Source organism: Zonotrichia albicollis, chromosome 21, assembly GCF_047830755.1.
Source record: "Zonotrichia albicollis isolate bZonAlb1 chromosome 21, bZonAlb1.hap1, whole genome shotgun sequence".
Classification (NCBI taxonomy): Eukaryota; Metazoa; Chordata; class Aves; order Passeriformes; family Passerellidae; genus Zonotrichia; species Zonotrichia albicollis.
Window position 1 is genome coordinate 10697437 of NC_133839.1, and position 20897 is coordinate 10718333.

The window sequence follows — 20897 nt, forward strand, 5'->3', positions numbered from 1 at the left end:
TGGCTGGGTAACGATGTTGCTTTTTAAAAAGACAACAAAAAAGGCGTTGCACCCTGCTCCTGCTAAGGAGCCTTGGAGACAGGAGAGAAAAGGCTTCTTTCTCTAGAGGTGAACAGTCACTTCTTCCTGCAGCAGAAGAATCCTGACACTAGATAAGTAGCTGTGAGAAGATTCATAAAAAAACTAATTTATAATTTGCCAGAATATAATCCTGTTTGATCAGTGTTATTCAGTTCCTCTTTCTTTTAAAATTCAGTGCACTTAACTGTTCTACGAGGGTTTATGAATGTTTAAAAATTGCTTTGTGGTCCCTAAAGTAATTTGACAAGTCTGACAGCTATTGATTAAAAACCTGAAATTATTCAGACTGTAGGATGACTTGAGGGATTAGATAGAAAGTTTTTTCAAATGTGAAAGGAAATAAGATGTTGGAAAGTAAATATGTTCTTGAATATTTTTGAAAAATCCATTACAACTGTGAAATTAAATTGAAATGAGATACTTCGTGTGGAGATGAAGGAACTAAATGCTGGCTTTACTATTTAGGCATGGGGTAGAACTGCCCATCCCAGGCTCAACAACTGCATCCCTGGAAGTTGCTGGTCTGTGGCACAGATCCCACCTCAGCGACTGAGGGAGCCCTTGGGGAGCTCCTGCACCTGCCCAGCCCTGGCCGGGGCCCAGGCAGCTCCTTCCATCCTCTGCTGCTGGTGGGGTGTTGGAACAGGGCTCTGTGTCCAGAGTGAGCAGGATGATCCATAACCATGGCCAGGTCTGCAGGACTCCCCCAGCCTGCTGCCAGCTGCTTGGGAATAAGGCAAAAGCCAGTTCTGAGTGTGCTGTGGGAGAATCCTCCTTTCCTGAATGGGCTGCTGGGCACAGAGCCCTGTGCCCCTGCCCCACTGACAGGAACTGGGGCTGTTCATTCCAATGTCTGGCTGCTCACTGCAGCCCTGGGGCAGGGAACACCCAGTCCAGGGCAGGGATCAGATCCCTGAGCCCCTGGGCTGTGCAGAGCGTGTGGGCAGCTCTGCAGACTGGTTCTGCCAAGGGGGTGCTCCACAAGCTCCTGATTCTGCTGTTGGTGGTGCTGTCACTGCTGCTGTTTAATCAGGTAATGGATGGCTGTTGGTGTTGGTTAAATTCCGGAGTGATTCCATGCATGGAGAAAATCAAGTGTTTGTTATGGAGATAATCAAGTGGTTTTTCTGATGACACAGTTCCCTGGACTGAGCAGCAGAGTTCTGGATGTGCAGGTACTCAGCAAGCAGATAATGGAGGGCTTGCTTGGCCTGTTAGCTCAGGGCACCAGCAGCCCTTTTTCATCTCCAGCTATTCCCAGTTTCACTGGGATCAAAAGCCTTGGTGAGGGGAGTCTGCAAGGCACGAGTGGAGCTGAACCAGGTGTCACCAGGCTGGGCACAGCATTTTAAACCCCTGTGCTATATATGGCCCTTGGTTATATTTCAGTGACAATATTAAACTTTAAAAAGATGAGTGGAAGGAAAGGAGACCTTCAAATTTAGTTACTGCCAGGAAATAATACTCAGCAGCCCATAGCTGTCATTCTGCAGCAGACAGGGATTATCCATAAACCCTGTACCTCCAAAGTGAAGGAGAGTAATAAAGCCGACCCCAGGCGCACTTTGAACTTGGCTACCTCTGATTAATTAAGTTTTTCCTTCCTTGAGCCTGATTTAGTACTTATGCTCAGAATGAAGGATTTAAGTTAAGAAACTGTTGAGAAATTGAAGGACAGCTCTCATCCCCTCTTTCCCATCTCATCCCCTTCCCTATCACATGCACACACATGTGGGTAGCAAAGGGCTTGATGTGGCTGCTGAAAATCAGGCTCTGAGGGCATTCCTGTCCCAGAATTCTTGTCATTCCTCCTGCACTTGCACCACTTTTGCTGGATTTTTATTCCTGCCAAGCTTGAAATGTCAGCGGGGCATGGCAAACATCAGCTAATTCTGGCTGCAGGTCTCAGGGCAGTGGAAGGTGTAACAGCGATCCTGCATTTATATGGAAAGTAGGAAGGTGTCTGTGCAGCTCTGGAGTATCCTCCTTTCATTCATTTAATGACAGAGCTTCCTGGGACATTTAAAATCCGTCTGTGGCAGGGCTGAGGCTCAGCACAGCCACACACTCCACGTTCAGAGAGCTCCTCTGCTGCCCACAGAAGCCTGGCACAGTTTGGTTCACCATGAGAAGTGTAAATATGAGGCAGAATGGCCCAATTTTGTGTTTGCTGCTTTGGTACTTGGTGACCACATAGAATCCTTTTGGTTTAGAAGGAGTTTGTAGAACATAGCTGGGAATACATTTGCTCCTACCAGCGGAATGGATCTTGCCATGTCCTGGGAAGTCTGTCAGCCCCTGCCTTCCTATGGAACTGCTGTGGCTGGTGCTGTATCCCTTAATTACACTTCCTTAAGTCACTTCTTTTGGAGGAGAAACAATTGTTTAGAGTAATGAGAGAGTCTATTTTGATTGAAAGATGTACAATAATCTGCCCTGAATCTGCTCTGCTGCATTGTACCAAACTCACTTATTTTCCCTATATTTGTTCATAGTCAAAGCATAAATAATTCAGCATTTTGTCTCTCCCTGTGAATGTGAGAAGCATGCTTGCTGATTCCAGATCAGATGGAGCAGTGATGTTTATTACTCTGATGTTGGGGAATGATTGTTGCATATTTAATATCACCATAAATAAAGCTCCTGTAGCCGTGTTCCTCTCGTGGGATCGGCGTGAGGCTCTCTCCGAGCCCTCTGATCTGCAGCCCCCAGAGCTGAGCTGGGATGGAAGCAGAGGCTTTGCCTGCCCACTGTGACACAGGCCATGAGTGACAAGTGCCTTTCCAGCGTGCCCAGCCTGGCTGGCATCCACCAGCCCTCAGCTCTGCCAGCCCCACCTGCTCCAAAGTCATTTATCTCACCCAGAAATGCTCAGAGACTTGCACCGTGTGACAAAGCAAATAGCAGAAGTAAAACAAACCTCATTAAAATAAAGTGGCTGGATGATAAGGGGAATGGTTAACATACCTTTAACAGCAGTATTTCTTTTCTTCATTTTATCTCACTAATGCTTTTAAAAACTGTCTGAAAGTATTTTATAGTAATTGCTAAAGGAGCTGGAGTTTTTAGCAGTCTTGTAATGGGGAGCTGAACATCTCTGGTTTTAGTGGCTTTTTTTCAAAGCGTGGGGAGGACACCGGGCAGTGAGTGAGGATCTGGGCCACGTCTGTTGTTCCTATTTATAATTAAAATTCCATTCAAAGTGTGGCACAGGTATTGCAGCATCCTGCAGTCCTGGGCTGGGTGTTCTGCCATCCATAACAGCCTTGCAGGACTTTGTTCCAGCACCTTGCTGAACTCCAGCTGGTCACCCAGCACCGTTTTCCATTTCTCCTCTAAAATTCCCTCCATGGAGAGAAATTCTTGTACATTTTACCAAAGGCACTTGCCAGAATAAAGGGAGCGAGGCACAGCTTGGCAGTGGTGAAAAGCAAGGCAGAGAGCGAGCTTTGTCCACGAGCCATGAGCAAGCCAAGGCTGTCCCGCTGGGTCACATTCCTGTTCTCTCAGCCTTGGCATAGAGCACTTCTTTTTAATGGAGTCCAGTGTTCCCAGTGTTTCCAAACTTGTTTTAGTGTTTGCAGCAAGCTGGGATCATCCCTGAGAAACAGTTTGTGTGGATGTGATTGAGGGAAGGAACGTCACTGAGCTCTGAGAGCCAAGGGATGGACTTGGCTCCTCCTTGGAATGCTGAGGGCTCCGGGAGGAGCCCTGCCAGTGTCACAGTGTGGATTGGGAGGGGACTGTCCCCACTGTCCCTGTGTGCCACGCTTGGGTCTGCACCACGGAGCCATCCCAGCGCCTGGAGTGCTCCAGGAGCAGCCTCCTCTCCTCCCACGGTGCAGACAGGGCAGCAGCACCAAGTCTGCAATGGAAAATTGCCCCTTGCCACCTGCTGATGTGGTCACTGCCCCAGCATGGCATCCTCAGGGTGACAGAGACTGCAGAGGGGACAATTCCCCCATCCAGCCCCAGGAGAGGCTTCACTGGAGCCTGCAGTGCTGGCCACTGTCACAGCTGTGGATCAGAACTGCTCCAAGCCTGACTTTACTGGCACACAGCCATTCTGCTTGTTCAGTATTCTAAAAGCACAGTTAATAACTATTTTTGTCTCTATTCTCATTTCTCACGTACATATAAAGGCTCAGTTGATGTTTAGCTTGACAAGCCAGGCTGCAGTTTGGATGCCAAAAATCTCCAAACTGTCATGGAGGGAGACAAGGATAAAGGAAAAAACAACTTAGATAAAAGGGCTGTGGACTCAGAAATGCTGCATGTGGCACACTTCCCAATCCTCAGAGAGACTTATTAATTCACATTGTGGAAGTGTTTATGGTGCACAACTCAAGTGGCTTCCTGGCTCCACTTGGGATCTCACTGCATTTAGGAAGAAGTTGCTTTCACACTTCTACAGGCAAAGGAATTAAAAAGTTGTTTTGTTTCTTGAAGTGTATAAAGTAATAAAGTGTTTAAGGGATGGAATAAGGGAAGCCACATGTCAAAGGCAGGCAGGCCAAGGCTGTACTCAGGAATTGCACATCAGCCTAATGCAGGGAGGGTTTTATTGCCTTCTCCCAAACCACAGTGTTCAGATTGGGTATAATATTCAGTCCTTTGCTGCACCCTTGCAGCTCCCAGAACTGAAACTGATTTTTGCCCAGGGACTGGGCTAACACATTCCCTCAGCTCTAATCACTTTTAAAAAAAAACAAAGCTAAGGAAAAAAAATATCCATAAGCAAAAAATCTTGAGTTATTATCCCATCATTTGTAACATGGATGTGAGTGTTGTAGGCACTTAACAGACAAGGCACTTGGCAGCTTTTCCCAAATTCTCTGTATTCTGTGTGGCAGCTGCTGGTGCATCTGGGTTTTGCAAGAGCTGTAGGTTGGAGAGCACAGAGCATTTAACCCATCCCTCATCCCAGGGAAGATTCCTGCTCTGTCCTCACATCAGCCAGCCAGATCCTCATCACTTGTGCTTCTCTCGAGTGTCCAAAGAAGTGAAGAAATCACGGAACATTTTTCTCACTTGGCAGTTGTTTGAATCTCTCTGCAGCGTGCCCTGTGCCAGCCTGTCCCTGTCCCTGTCCCTGTGCCACCTGTGTGCCCAGCAGTGTGAGCTGTGGCCCTCGTGCCCTGGAAGTGAGACAGGAGAGAGCTTGTGCAGTGACCCAGTGCCAGCTGGGGCTGCTCAGGCCAGGATGGGCTTTACTTTTGCTCTGTGTTCAGAGCACAGTTGCTCTTTTGGAGCTCACCTGGTGCTTTCAGTTTTGGTGCACTGGCATGGAGGATGAAGGCAGCCAGGCAGGGGCAGGAGGAGCAGCCCTGTCACTGGAGGGAGGGGAGCCAAGCTCATCCCCACTCTGGGATGGGACATCCCTGGGCTGTGCCCCCCAGGCCAGCTCCCCTCTGTGCCACAGCCCCTGGGAGCTCTGTGCAGCTCCAGCACGGGCTCCAGGCACGGTGTAAATCCAGGGCAGCTCATCAGCTCAGCAGCAGATTGCAGTTTTGTTTCTGGGAGCATACGCTGGCCCCGTGCATTCCCAGGGATTTGACCTAAGCTTAGCATCTGTCAGCATAAGAACAAGTGCTTCAGTGCAGTGGCACAGCAGCAGTTCAGTGGATGGGCAGCAGGGCAGAGGGGGTTGTTGGATGATGGTTTTATATTCCATCAGAGGAAGAGAAAATATTTGTGGAAATCGGTGTTTTGAGAAATTAAATACAAGAACAAAATCTAAACCAGATCCAAACATTTTGCATTTTCTCAGAAGAAAGTAAAATAAGAATTTTTGGGCTCTGCCTGCAGATTTAACCCTGCAGAGTTGAGAACTGCAAAGTTCTCACCAGTGGTGGTGAGTGGAAATGGAGCCTGGACTGGGAGCAAGGAGTGAACCCCAGCAGAAAGGAAGGTGTCTGTGCAACTCTGTTTATTTTAACTCAATCTATTTACATCAAGTCAGGCTCTTAGTGTGTCTGAGTAGTTTTAACTCTTCCTGTCATCAGTGCAGGCTAATGGCCTAAAATGTAGGTTTAGACATTAAGAATAGAGAAAAATTGTAGGTGAGACAGGCACAGGTTACCTGAGGGAGTTAACTGAGACTGGCTGGGCTGTGGGGAGCTCTGTGTGACCCTGAACACCTTTCACAAAGGAAAATGCTTCCAGGTTCTGTCTACAAAAATTCTGCACAACCATGAGTGTAAAATAAAGTCATTTTTGCAATGATGATGAGCTGGCTTTAATTTGGTTAATAACTGAGGCAAGTTAATCCTGTTCAGGCAAGGATCAAACCAGTTTCAGTGCATCTCTGTCAGTGCTTTGCATGTGCCTAACTAGATTGATTTAAAATAGCTTGGCTAGAAAAGAAAGTTGCTTCTACTGTACAGCTCCTGAACTGGGGCTCACACCTGCCCCTGCTCCTGCCTCCATTCCCTTCCACAGTGAAGCTTTAGGTCAAGCTCCCCTCTGGCTCCTTTGTTTAGAAGATGAGGGTGGAGACATTCATGGGGAGAACTCATTCAGGAATCTCCACATCCCCTCCAGAAGACATGAAAAACATAAAAAATGTTTCAGGCGAGGATGATTTACTGGCTCTGACTGCCTGGCATTTACAGGAATGGCTCTGCAGCTCCTTCCCCTTTTGCTGGCAGCCAGGCCCTGGGTCCCTTGCCCAGGATTTGTGCTGAGCTGTGGCTGGGTGCTCGGGGCAGGAGCAGCAGGAGCCCCTGGAAGCTCAGCAGGGCTCAGGTGGAGCCAAGGGGGGGCTCAGCTCCCGGGGTGAATTGTCAGCAGCAAAGCTGACACTCTGCTCATTGTCATCTGTTAATTAATGCATTACTCAGCCAGGCTGAGAGACTCTGCTCTTCTGAGGGCTGGTGTAGATCTGCAGAGCTTCTTGTCACCGTGGCTTGGTCCTGCAGGTAGCAGAGGGCACAGAGGGCACAGCCATTGGCATTGCCAGGCTCCCATGGCCTCCCTTCTCTGGGGAGAGCAGTCCTGGCTGGGTGCTGGAAGCCAAGCCACGACTCATCTCCAGTGGGGTGGGCAGTGTTTCCATCGTGGGGAAGCCACGTCCACCCTGGGTAACCCAGCTGGCTCTTAGCAGGCCCCAGCAGCCTCACAGACTCCCTGATACCCCTGCCTGTGTCTGCAGTGGGGAAACTGAGGCACACAAAGGCACAGCAACCACACCAACCTTATGTGAGAAAACACAAAGCCTGCTTTTTTCAGTCTGTACCTAGTCCAGGTATCACTGTGATATTCTGTCAGCTCTTGCTATACAGAGATTTATTTGAAATCGTTTCTATTCCATTGAAGCAATTTTCAGAGATTAATTTTTGAGGGTATTAGCATTGATTCCTGAGCACATGTGCTTCCTCCTCCTGCCAGTGGTCCATATCCAGGAAAAGCTGCATTGTCTGAGCTGGAGGAAAGCTCACTTGCCCTAATTTATTGAAAAAATTAATTTTAGATTTAAAATGGGGTTTTCATTTATGAACCCCGCTCAATCTGTTCTTCACTCCTGAGTCTTCACCCTGACCTTTCCCTTATCTGAAATGCTCTGGGCTGTACACTGTGTTCATTAGTGCAGCTTGCAGGAGGGAGCAGCAGGTGTGGGCTGTGGATAAGGACTGCACGCACGCCTGGCTCTGTGCTTATCCACGTACCCCTGGCAGCTCCTGGCTGTAATTTAATTTAGGCCAGTGCCAGGATTTGGACTTTTTTAAGAGTTTTTCACAGTTTGTAAGTTTTAATAACAATTTTTACATCAGCTCTGGAAGTAGCAGCCCTTGGCATTGCATGGAGAATGCAGTAATGATACTTGCACTTAAAAAAATGAGCTGGAGAAGTGATGCAGTGCACCCCAGTTCTGCCAAGTTTAATCCCTGCTCGAGGAGTCTGGAATGGTCCAGGAGAGTCAGGATGGTGCAGCGAGGTCCCTGGGGCTGGCCTGGGTGTGGTGCAGAGCTGTGCCTCACTCTGCTCTGGGGGAAACAAAGGGGCCATTCCCAGAAAAGGCCATGGAAGAAGAACCTCTCATCCCATCTGAAAAGAAGGCTCCTGTGAGAGTGATGTGCTTTATATCCATCCCTAGAAGACACTAAAACCTAGCTGGCTAAAAGGTAGAGAGCAATTGGAAGAAATTAGCTTTATATCCTGGTGCCAGCTATGGATAAAAAACCACAAACAAACTTTAAAATGCTTTGAGCTTTTCTTCTTTTTTTCTTTAAGGGAAGTTAACCAGCAGCAAAAGAATATTTCCCCAGCTTTATTCTGATTATAAATTTTGCATTCTTTGGATATTGCTTTTTAAGAACAGCATTTTGCTGAACATCATTCAGCCTCCAAAGTCAGCTCTTCCCTATTAAACTGAAGCCATTATACAGGCCAGTGTGGTTAGACAGAAGGACAAATCACAGGAAAATGTAGTTTAGATGCTAAAACACCTATTTGTGTTTGTCAGGCTCAAAGTCATTCGCCACTGGTACCCCTCTGTAGTTTTGATTTGAAATTCAAAACTTGACTCCTGCAAATGCCTTGGCTCAAATTGTGGTTGAATGTTAAGTGGTGTCTCTGAAGCGAGACTAATCACACAGAATGATATTGGATGTTTGCAGGAATGGGACCTCACAAAAAGGTTTAGAAAAATCTGCTGCTAATAACAATGTTCTGTTTTAAATAAAACCTGCAGAAAAGATGAGTGGCATCTCAGTAAAGACAGGTTTCCTGTGGATTGGGATTACATTCCTAGAGGAAAGTCTAATGCTTATCCAGGAGAGCAGAAAAGTGAAGCTAATTATAAGCAGAAAGAGAAATTGGCCAGTCAGATGCACTGTCTGGGTGCTGAGAAAGGGGATGGAGGCAGAGGGAAATATTCTTTCAGTATAAACACTATGGAAACAGTGCCCCATTTTTCAGGGGTGCTTGAGCCAACTCTGCCCCATCACTGCAGCTCAGCTTTGGGGTCAGTGCAGCAGGTGGAGAGGCAGCAATCAGTAACAGCTGTGCAAAGCCATGTATCATACTGTTAATTGTGCTGGAATATGGGATTGTTCCAACTTTATAAAACAAGTGCATTTATGACATCAAAGGCTATTTGAGTTTAAGTGTAAATTTGGAGTAGATGTGGATAATCACAGTCCCTTCCACTGCTGACTCCTTGAGGTTATTAGGAAATTGTTTGTTTCCCAGTGATAGACAGTGTGGTCATAAAGCACAAAGCACTGGCTTCACAGTCAATAAAAAGTGAGAGATAGCTAGGATTAATAGCTCTGAAATGCAAACATGGCTGGAGTGTGGAAAGGCTGCTGGAAGCAAAGCTGTGACCATCCTCATCCTCCTCTGCCCAGCCAAGGAAACAGTCAGCCAGGCCTGGCTGGGACCAGAGGAGAAAACATGACCCAAGAGAAGTGGACTAAAAATAATACAAATAATAACTGGGAATGGAAAACTTCCTCTAATAACCCATGGAAAAATACTTTTACTTGCCCTGACTGGGCACGGTGGCTTTCATTTCACAAATGCCATTTGTTGAGCAGTGAGCAGGGTGGGTGGTGCTGGGATCCTGTCAGGAACAGGAGTGTAAATGTGAAGAAGGGGTGGGGTGGAGGTCACACACAGAGCCTGGGGACTGTGCCAGCACTGTGGGGCAGCCACAGCTCCGGCTGTGCCATGCACCTCTGTGTCACCTGCTGCACAGAGGAACAGCTGTCTGCAGGGAAACGGCACCTGGTGCACACGAGGAGTGAGCTACGAGCTCGCTGCAAGGAAGCTGCAGAAACCCTGGCTTGGACAAAATGAGCTGAGATGTCGATGTACAAGTTCTTCTTGGTGGCAGTAAATGCTCCCTGCAGCAGTATTTGAACACTGAGTCAGTGGAATGTGGCTCCCTCACTGTCTGCCACTCCCTGGGGACGGGGACAGAGCAGTCCCCAAGGCCCCAGTCTGCAGAGTTTTAGTTTCTTTCTGTATCTCCTGAGCCACACAAGTGTCCAGAGACCACAGAGAGGGAGAGGGCAAGGAACGGCCTATACAGATCTGTGTCCCAACAGGTTTGTGTGTTTAAGACACCAGCCCAATGCCAGAGTGATCAGTGGGACAGGGGCACAGTGACACTGCCCACGTCACTTTGGGAAAACACAGTTGGCATTTGCTGAGGTGAGTGTGGAGAATCAATGTGCAGCACACAGGCTACAAGGTCAAACGTTACCTCATCCCCTGATGCCTGGCTCACTTCCCAGTGCTGCACAGACCAACCATCTGGAATTTCAGGTTTGGGACAGGGGGAATTCAACTGGGCAGTTCCCAGCAGACAGAGCTCTCTGCTGCTCTTTGCTGTCAATGTGGAAGCTGTAGCAGAGCTGTGCTGGGTCGTTATGTCAGCTGGAGCTGCCACAGTTCCCAGCAGAGCCAGTGCAGGCTTGGTGGGTTCAATACCTCCTTCCAGACTGTCCCAGTGCTGGGCTGCAGAGGGAACCTGAATTCTCCCTCTGCCTCGGGTCTGCTCCGCTCTCCACCCAGCGCAGGTGCGAAGGCTCGTTCCAAAGTTCAGGTTCTGCGTTCTCGTGCCTTGCCAGAAGATAAAAGGGTTGGTAAAAGTGTAACTTGACCTTAGCATTTCACAGCAGCCACACAGATAAGCTGCTGAAGGAAATACAGACAGCAAAACACGGATGGCTCTGGGGAAGGGGACCCCACAAGGCAGGAGCTCCGTGTGAGACCCCCGAGCAGGACTGGGGGCAGCCTGGCTGGCAGGGGGGCATGGCCCTGCATTGCTGACTGGCATCTCAGCCTGCTGGGCACTGTAGTGCTGCTCTGCCACACAGAGGACCCCCGTGCTGCTGCTGCTGCAGGTTTGAGAAGGAGAAGATTGACTGAAGCTTCCTGTTATTATTTTTGGCTACTCCAGCAATGTATCAAAAACCTGAGGCTGGGTTGATGCTGGTGCCCTACTTTATAGAAGCCCTGAAAAGCAGATCAAGGACAGCGAGCTTGTCTCTCTGCATGGCATCTGCCAGCAAACGGTGAGAAAACTTCAAACTGCTCGTGGGGGGAATGGGGGAGGCAAAAATGAGGCAAAATGTGCTAAATCCAGAGCACTGTTTGCAGACTTCAAGGGAAAGGGGGTCTGCATGTCCTCCACTAAGGAGGGAAGGTGGGACAGGCAGAGACTGGGGCGTTGTGCTGCCAGCGTGGCTGATGAGCTGGCGCCACTGTCCCTGGCACACACTGGGGACCAGTTTGCTCTGGAAGGAAGAAGGGACCCCACTGGCCTTAGGTGACCGCGTTCCTTCCTAGCCAAGCCCAGTAATAATCCTGCTTCGTGTTTTCTGGATCCTTTGGCGGTGAAAGGGTCATGGCCACCTCTCTGGCTGAGGAGGAGAGGCACGTAGGGGAGGCTGTGCAGAGTGTTAGTGTTGGAACTGGGCAAAGAACCTGCAAATTTTGACTGGTTTGTCAGTGCCGTGCACGGTGGCGCTGGCTGGAGGAATGGTCTGTCTGGGAATCCGGCTTGTGAGTCCCGGGAGGAGGCGAGACTTGTGCCTGCTGCCTCGGGCAGGACCTGCTCCTGTGACCTCCTCCCCTGAGACTGCTTCCTTCTCCTGTGCTCTGGAGGAACCTCGAGTATTCCTGTCACCTGGGGATGTTTGTCGCTGTTGGCGTTTGCCCCTCCAAAGCTGACGAGCGTTTGCAGCCCAGGTGTCGGCTTTCTGCGCTGAGCCGGAGCTGCCTCGCATAAGCTGCAGGATTTGTGCTTCGCTGCAAACATGGACAGTAGCCTTTGAAAAGTGGAAGAGGAAGCAGCCATTAGTAAGAGGCAGGGGACAGTGCCATGTGGTGGTTTTTCATTTACTAGATAGTCCTACTTTGTTCTTGATGAGTAATGGAGGCATTTGAATACGCCAGGATGACAGCAGCAGTCTGGCTCTGGGAACGTGTCGGCGTGGGCTGGCTGAGGATGGTGGCAGTCGGGACAGTGGGACCATGCCGCGCAGCCTTTCCGTCTCCTCTCCGCTGCCTCACATCTCCCTTGCCGCTCACCTGCTGCCCCGGGCCCCGCGTTCCGTGAGGCCGCCCGGGCCTGAGCCCCGCGGCCCCGGCCCCCGCCGGGGAGCCCGGCCCGGAGCGCCCCGGTGAACTCGGCGCCGATGCGGGCGCGCTCCGTGCGGGGTGCGGACCATGGCTCACGCAGGGGCCGCCGGCTGCTGCTGCAGGCGCTACTCCCTGCTGTGGATCGCGCTGCTGCAAAGGTCAGTGACTCGGCTCTCCCAAACGGGAAAGGAATGCGCTGCGCGGCCGAGGGCAGGGACAGGCGGGCGGGCGGCGCCGTCCCTCCCCTCCCGGTGCCGGCCCGGGGAACGCGGCGGGGCGGGCGGCAGCCGCCGCTCGACTCGGGCTCCCGGAGAGCTGCGCCGTACCCCGGTTTATCGCAACAGAATGAGGGCGACGGGCGAGAGAGGCGGCATGAGGCGAGGGGTGAGCGGCTCGGGGACCGCGGGGCACGGGCGCTGCTGGGCGGCGGCGGGAGCCGAGGGGGTGCCCGGTGCTCCCGGCCGCGGCGGGGAGCGAAACGCACCCAGTGCCCCCCACGGCGAGCCCGCGCTCCGGGGGCGGCGGGCCCGGGGCGCTCTGCCCAGCTACAGCGCAGCCAATGGGCCGCGGCGGGGCGGAGCGGCGGCGGGGCCGGCCCGGGGCGGGGGCCGGGGGCGGCGGGGCCGGGGGTCCCCGCCCGCGGTGGCGGCGGCGGCGGGAGCGCGGCATGGCCCAGCCCGAGCGGGGCGGCGGCGCAGCGGCGGCGCGGCGGGGCGCGGGCCCTGCGGGTGAGTGCGGGGCTGGCGGCCGTGCCCGGGCTGCGCGGGCAGCGCCAACTCCGCGCCCGGCCCCGCGCCCCGACCGGCGGCTCCCGCACCGCGCCCCGAGCGCAGCGGCCGCGGCGGGGCCGGGCGGGCCGGGGCCGGGGCCGGGGCCGGGGCGGGCCGGGGGCGGCGGGCGCGCAGCGGGGCCGGGGCGCGGAGGCCGCCGCGCTGGAGGGACCGGCGCTGACAGCCGCGCCCGGCCCGGCCCGGGGATGTGCGGCCGCGCTCCGTCCCTCGTTCCGGCCGTTCGCGGTTTGTTTCCATCCTGGGCGGCGTTTCATCATCCGCGCCCGGGCTCGGCAGCCGCGCTCTGGAGATGGGCCTTGCGGCTCCATTTCCGTCTGCTTGGTCCAGGAGGACACATCCTGCCTCGCCTTTGCCGCCTTGTCCAGATTCCGCCTCCAGACTGATGTTACGCAAAATTTAGGTGATAAAAATCAAACCCCTCATCCCCGCCCTGCTCCCCCCGTGGAAGGTGGTGATCGTGGGGTGCAGCTGGGAGCACCCCGGCGTTCTGCCGTGGGTGCTGCAGGGAGCAGGGGGCTCCGGCTCGGTCCCTGGTCCCGGTTTTGCTTCTGCTGCCATGGACGTGCCCCAGGTGTTTGTTGGGGCCCTGCGGTCCCTGCTGGCTCCGGAGGCTGTGGGGATGACTTGTGCCAGGGCTGTGCTGTGACTCGGGCTCCAGATTGGAGCGGCGGATCTGTCACTGATGTTTGCGTATGATGTCCCCAGATCTGGCACTATTTAGGCTGGTTTAGGCTGATGTGATAAAAGTGTTTTTTAATATAAGTGTTGTTTTCTGTTGACTGTGTCATGTTGATATCATTCTTCTTATGGGAAAGAGGCTTCTTGGAAATATTTTTGATTATTGAAATTCAGGTCACCTTTTGCATCCTGCTCCTGATGCCCTTTTCCCCCTGAAGCCCTCTCCTTTTACACGTCACAAATGCCATCAGTGTCCTGTGCTGGGCTTGCAGGCTGCCCTGACAAACTTTGCAGTGGCACATTGTTAAACAAATACCATGCTCAGGTGAATGTCACAGGTTAAAATCATCCTTCAGGTTTGCCCTGGCAAAAACAACGTTTGGAATCTGGTACGAGCTGACAGAGTCCTTCTGAATATAATTAATCCTGCTGCCAGTTGAAACTGAGAACAGTCTGAAAACAAGGGCAGGCATTAATAAGTTTAATTACATGTCCTTTGTGTTGCTCAGGGAAGGTGTTGCATTAGTGAGGGCAACCTGTAACGCCAGGTTCCCATCCTGAGTATGCTGAGCAGAGTTTCCCAGGCAGGGATCAGCAGCTGGGGTTCTGGGAACGGCAGGAGAAAGTTCAGGACAGCAGAACATGGAGAAGGGTGTGCTGCTGCATGCCGAGACTCCATCCCCACGTCCTCTTCTGCAGGAAAAAAAACATTCTTCATCTTCTGGAAGCCTGCGAGTTCTCTTGTGTGCTGTTGGTGGTGGTTATTCCCATAACATCGCTTTCATATTTGTTTGTTACATTGAAGCAGGATGAGGCACGGGGGAGGAAGGGATGGGAACTCGCAGCAGCGCTGGGAGGTCAGTGGGAAGCTGCCCCGGCGGGGGGGTCACAAAGCTTTGCTGGGCCCTGGGGAGGGCAGAGCTGCTGTGCAGGACAGGGGGAGCCGAACCAGAGCAGGGTGGGCCCTGCAGGGCACAGCGCCACAGTGAGCCGGCAGAGAGAGACTCAGGAGGGGCAGTGGCACAGGCAGGGCATGGCGGGTGATTTACCCCCATCTGTGACTGCTAAAATCCTTCTCCCATCTGATGTTGCAAATCAATTTACTGGAGTTGTGCACTTTGTTCTCAGTCATAACAAACCCCTAATCCCCGGGCTGGAGACAGATTTAGCTTCTGTCTGTGCTGGGTGTGGATCTGCCTGGCTGTTCTGCTGTGCTTGGGCACAGAGACCCCTGCAGTGGGTGAGTGCAGGGGAGGGGGCCAGGGCTGCCCTAGAGAACCTGCACCCAGCTGGGCACACAAAAGAACTGCCAGCTCAAAAAGCTGCACTCAGGGAATCTTTGCTGGCCAGGAGAAGTGCCACAGAGTCAAATGTAATTTGGGAGATCAAATCCTTCTGACACTGGGGAGGCATGCGCTGCCAGCTCTGCAGCTGGTGCCAATGGGGCTTCTTCAGCTGAGGGCCTGGACTTCCTTCCCAATCCCCAATCTGCTCATGTTCTCAGAGCAGAGCAGTAGGAGATTGAAGAAAGGTTCTTCATTTCCCCCTCACTTTGTTTCAGTGTTAAGTTTTGTGTCTGCTCCATCCCTGTGCAGCCACCCACCAGGTTCTCTGTTTGTTTCTGTCTCTCAGAAATAATCAGGAGCATTTTCATCATAAAACCACAGGAGCAGCGGCCGGGTGGTTTCAGGCAGGTGAGGCTCTGAAATGAGGACTGACAGAGTTGCCTCTTTGCAGCACTGTTTGCTGCCTCCATTGCTCAAAACCCAGCCCTGGAGTTGGGTGAGGAGAGGATGGATTGCCTCTCCATCCTTGTTTTTGCAAGACTTCCCTGCAGTCCCCATGGTCCTGGTTGGATTTGGTGACACTCAGGTGGCTGTGGAGGGCACAGGCAGAGGGGATGCATCCCTTCACACGGTAATGTTTTATGACTTTTATTATTTAGCACAACAATCCTCTCTGATTGCTGTCGGGCAGCAGAGCTCTTTCTTTAATAACCAGAGACTGGTGCTGCTCTGCAGGACTCGCCAGGTCAGTGCCGGTAGCAGTAATGTTATTTCTCTTTAGAACTAATGTGGTCTTTTATGAGATTTTTTCCTCCCCCCTTCATTTCAACTGAACTTTAGGCAAGTAAAAAGGGATTTAAAAAAGGCCCTTGGCAAAAAGAACTGAATGTGCTGTTTGGAAAGAGGGTTCCTGTTGTGAGATGGCTCTGGGCAGTTGGCCCTTCCCAGCTATTAAAACAAAGGTGTAGGATTGGAATTGGATCAGCTGACGTAAACCAGGACAGGACCTGGAGTACACAGTGAGTTACTGGAGCAGGAGATAGGACAGCCCCACAGGCAGCATGTGCACAGGGATGGCAGGGGGGTGGATGTGAGCAAGGTCCCTCTGGCACCCTGGAGGCCTGTGTTCACTGTCAGCACATGGTGTTCAGGTGTGTTTGCCTGTTTGGGGGGCTGGTGGCCAGTACAGGTCTGCAGGCACTCAGGTGTCCCTGGTGCTGTGGGTGCTGCTCTCAGGTGCAGCAGCTTGTGGCCTTTCTCTCACTGCTGCTACGAGGGGAACTCTGTGGGAGCAGCAAGGGGGACTGGCAAACGTTTTCCTGTAAATGGGCTCGTGCCACAATGCCATGTCCCCGAGGGACACGAGTGCTCTCTGCCCTGGAACAGGGAGTAAAGTGAAAGGACTGTGTGCCCTTTGAAGGCAGGGCTGGGACAGAGATGGGACAGAGCCCTGGGAGGGGACTCTGCTCATCCTGCCCTGCTCTGGCAGAGACATCCTCATCCCTGCTGCTGCCATTTCCAGCAGCTCTAATTAATGCCATCTCCCCACCTGGCCCTTGGTGCACAGACAGATGCTGGGTTTTAGGGCTGGTTTGAGACCTGCAGCACTGCCCTGCACGGAGCAGCATCTGCTGAGAAACGTGTCTGCTGCTGACCTGGGCTGGATCCCAGCGGCCAGGAGGGACAGACAGACCCGTGGGAGCAAGTCCTGCTGAGGCAAGGGCCTGACAAATAACTCCCTGAACATGTCCCCTTCGTTCTAGGATTCCCAGAGGCATTTGGCAGAGTGTGGAGGGATATAAACACACATTTGCTGAATCTGGTGGGAGCGTAGTGTGTCCTGAGAAACTCCCCCTTGGTAATCCTTCAGATAGCACATCTGCACTCCCACCCGGGGCCATCCAGCTGCAGTCGTTTTAAATGAAAAGTAGACTTGTTTTGTTTTCATTTTTTACAAAAATTCTTAGGCCAGCATGAGGCAATGCAACTCAGTGATGTACTGAGTTGTGGTTTATTTTATCAGTATTTATATTTGTGTACACAAGAATGCAAGTCTCAACTTGGTTATTTACCTTTTCTAATTTCATCTGTAAAATATGGAAATAAGATCTACCAGAAATGCCTTGATTCTGGGCTTATCTGGGCTGGGTGAGAAGTCTGTACTGTCAATTCTTGAGCTCCTAGATATTAGTTCTGCACTCAGCATCCAGAGGTAACTTGATCTATCTGCCTGTATTAGAGTTCATTTACAGTATCATTCAGAGGAAAAGGATAGGGACCCTTTTCTCTGAAGATAGTGTAAAATTGCCACAAAGTACTGGGAAATGACTGTGCTGGGTTCCTAAAGATCAATTTACTCGCCACAGAGATGTGGGGTGAGTGGGCAGCTGAGAGAATGGCTGATGGCATGGGGAGCCTTGGGGCTTGTGGTGCAGCCAGGACTGTGCCAGCCCCAGCTGGGCCTTCAGCTCTGGGGGCTGCAGGTGTCCCCCAGAGAGCCTGTGCTGGTGGCTGCTGTGCAGATGCTTTACTGGTGTCCCCGCAGCTGCTGCTGCCCATGGTGGGTGCAGGGAGCACCCTGGGTGTCCCAGGCTGGGTGTCCCTGGGGAGGAGGTGGCCCTGGCACTCAGAGCTGTCCATGGAGCAGCCACAGGCAGTTCTGTTATCACCTGGGGCTTATGCGTGGCCTGAATCTTAATGGCACATCTAGAGAGGCACCTGTTTATCTGCTGCTGCTGCTGCCTTCATCTGAGAATCTCCTTGGGCTGTTTTCTGGATCCAGCCTGGGGTGTGATTCACTGCAAGCGATGAATTTTGCATGCACTGTTGACATTTCTCTCTGTTTTGGTCAGCTTCATTCTGGAGAACAACAGAACCCAGCACACACACCAGAGCAGGCTGGGAGCATACTGGGAGCATTGTTGTTTGACTCTTGAAGGACCATGCTGAGATTATCACAAACTCCCCTTATTGCTGTCCTTCCGTGCCTTTGGAGGAGGCGTCACAGCCCCTTTGTGGCAGGGACATTTGGTCTCTTTGGGAGCCCCCAAGTGCTTGCCAGAGGTTTTAAAGGTCAGAGTTACCAGGATCAGAGCTCTGGCCTAGGAACATCTGATGTGGTGCAGGCTATAGAGAAGGCTCCCTTTGCACTCAAGTTATTTTTCCCCTTGCCACTTCATGGGTTTGCTGTGTTTTCCCTGGGAGTACTTAACTATCTTTCTTTTTTTTTTTTTTTTTTTCTTCCCCTTGAGCTCTCTGGTTTTGCTTTAAGAGTTACAGCACCATTGATTGTATTGGCTGTCTCAAAAATGGTGCTCTGCTCGCTGTCTGTGGGCTCCCTGCTGCTAAATGCTGCCAGTGGGACTCCAGAGCATTTAGATCAATCAATAGGGCTCTCACAGCCTTATTTTCCACCCTGTCCCCATCCCAGGGGTGTGTGTGACAATCAGAGAGAGCTCAAGAGCCCAAGGGCTGTTGGTGACAGAGTGCACATCCAGATGTGGCTGTTGTGGTGAGGTTCTGGCATTCTGGCACCACCAGAGCTCAGCACCTGAGCTGGAGACCTGGTGGTGCTGCTGAGGGAGCAGCAGGTGCTGCAGCCAGCTGGCCTCCAATGCATCCCCACTGCTCCACCCCACCTGGGATGCCTCGTTTAGGAACACCCCACACCTGGGAAACCTCATTTAGGAACACTCCACACCTGAGATGCCTTGTTTAGGAACACCTCACACCTGGGATGCCTCGTTTAGGAGCACCCCACACCTGGGAAGTCTCCCTCAGCAGGTGTGGTGGCTGTTTAGAGTTTGATTCAGTTGTTCAGAGACCCCATAGTGTGCAAACCTCTAAAGAATTTACTCCTGACTGCATTTGAGTTGGGAAAAATTGTTTTACTGCTCATACTGCCTGTTACAGAACCTTTAGAGTAGAAATTACAAATGGGACAGTGTAGCAAGCCTTGTTCTTCAGGGCCCTCGGTTATTTGATGGCAGAACATTCCCAGGAATATTGTGCAGTTGTTGTAGCAGATGTTGCTGGCAGGTTTCTCTGGGAAGGGAGCATCCTCTGACCGTGCTGTGTTCCTGCAGATCCCATCTAATGCCGAGGCTGAAGGAGTCGCGCTCCCACGAGTCCCTGCTCAGTCCCAGTAGTGCTGTTGAGGCTCTGGATCTCAGCATGGAGGAGGAGGTGGTCATCAAGCCAGTCCACAGCAGCATCCTGGGACAAGACTTCTGCTTTGAGGTAAGGAGCCGTGCTGGGGCTGTTCTGGGGAGCCAGGTGTGGGCTGGCATCTGGGGCCTGGCTCTTCCCAAACATTGCTGCTCACAATTGCTGCACAGAGACCATTTCAGAGGCAGAAAATTGCTCCCATCTTTCCAAGGAGGATCATATCCACACAATCAGAGCAATGAGCTCCTTGTAAAGCAGAGCTGCTGGCACAGGTGCTGCACTGCTTAGGGCTGTGTATCAGCAGAGCATGAATTTGTTTATGCCCCTACAGTTTATGTTCAGAGAGATATTGGGAAGTGCTAATCCCCACTCAGTGTTCCCAGAGACATTGCATGTGGTCACAGAGCCAGCCTGCTGCTGTCAGTGGGAGTGTGGAGGACTTTGTCTAGAAAACTGAAGCTTCCCTTGTTTGGGTAAATAGAAAAATCTGTGAGCATTTCAGATTCCTTTGACATCTGTTATGGCATGTGGTAAGGTCTGTGCTAGCAGGAGGGAGAGGACACGTACAGCCCAGGCTGTAGCTGGGTAATTCAGTACAGGATATCTTGGGAATCATTTGTCCTGAATTGTGGATGGCAAAGTGTTATTGCTTATGGCAGTGGCTGGGTACAGAACTGGGAAATGGTTTTCTTACAGTAATAAGGCAGTGGATATTTGTGTTTTGTGAAGAGCAGGCATCACCTGTTTGTGCTTGGATACAGATAAATGGTGTGCTGTGGGGGTGATGGGGCTGCAGGCTGTCCTTGGATGGGCAGTGCTGGATGAAAACACATGCCAGTGTTCAGAGGAATCAGACTGGAAAGATAAAGACATTTTTCTTTACTGAAATCAGCACATTTTGAAATGAGTGAGTTAAAAGATCTATTTCTTAAAATATAACATGAAAACAGTCTTACAGAAAATAGCCTCAAACAAAGTCTGTAGTTGGCTGAAGTATAAATTTTGCATTGCTGTTCATTCTTTGTGGAATTGAGCAAGTGCAATGGGTCAGGAGGGGAACAGTTTTGTAAATTATGTGTCCTCTATTACATTCCACTCAAGAAAGATAAAATGAAGCTGGATGGAAAATAGATGTGACATCCATAATATGAGAGTTGTTTACCAATTCTGTTCAGCCCACAAGAGGAGAGGAAGGGATATGAACAGAACTTGTAGAAAGTTGAGTGAGAGGGAAGTTATACAAGCCAAGCACTTGGGAAGAAAATTTTGGGGTGAAGTGAGTTGGATAAAGAGAAGTCACACTGTAAAGAAAGAACGTGTTAATTGCTGTTCTGCAAAGCCTGCAGAGGAGAGGAAGAATGCCAGGAAACAACAGGGACATTGATTTGTCACTGGTGGCTGCTCACCAACAAGCTCCAGCAGGAGGGCCCGAGGTGAGAGCTAAATGGCACTTTGTGTCAATGCCCTGGGCTCGTGGCTCCTGAGAGCCTCTGGAAGCTGGGACTGAGCTCAGCCCTGGAATGGGTTTGCAATCTGTGCCTGCAGCCCACAGCACTGGGGTACCACTGAGGGATGCCAAGGAGCTCAGGGGGTCTCCTGGAAAAGCAGCCCTGGCCAAGAAAGGCCAGGTGGGAAGGCCCTGCCGGGATCACAGGGATGAGGGGGGCTCTGAGGTGTTTTCTGTGCAGTGGGTGGGGAAGGTGCTGCCGTTGGTGCTGCCTCATCCCTGCCCTGTGAGGCTGTTGTGGAGCTGCTCCCCCAGGAGCTGTGCTGGGGGCAGGCAGGGCTGGTTCTCCAGCTG

At 51.7% G+C, this 20897-nt stretch overlaps 1 protein-coding gene across 14 annotated transcripts in view; it reads left to right on the forward strand.

The window, feature by feature from the left end:
• DAB2IP (DAB2 interacting protein) overlaps nucleotides 1-20897 on the forward strand; it is a 157523-nt gene that overhangs the window by 100803 nt on the left and 35823 nt on the right. For 10 of the 14 annotated variants that reach the window (XM_074556450.1, XM_074556444.1, XM_074556447.1 and 7 more), the window contains one exon: nucleotides 19015-19168. In XM_074556450.1, coding sequence (XP_074412551.1) covers nucleotides 19015-19168 — 154 coding nt within the window. Of the gene's footprint in view, nucleotides 1-10716; nucleotides 11106-11568; nucleotides 12333-12404; nucleotides 12559-12749; nucleotides 12903-19014; nucleotides 19169-20897 lie in introns of those variants that run through there. The other 4 variants (XM_074556452.1, XM_074556453.1, XM_074556455.1 and 1 more) reach the window with 4 other exon arrangements.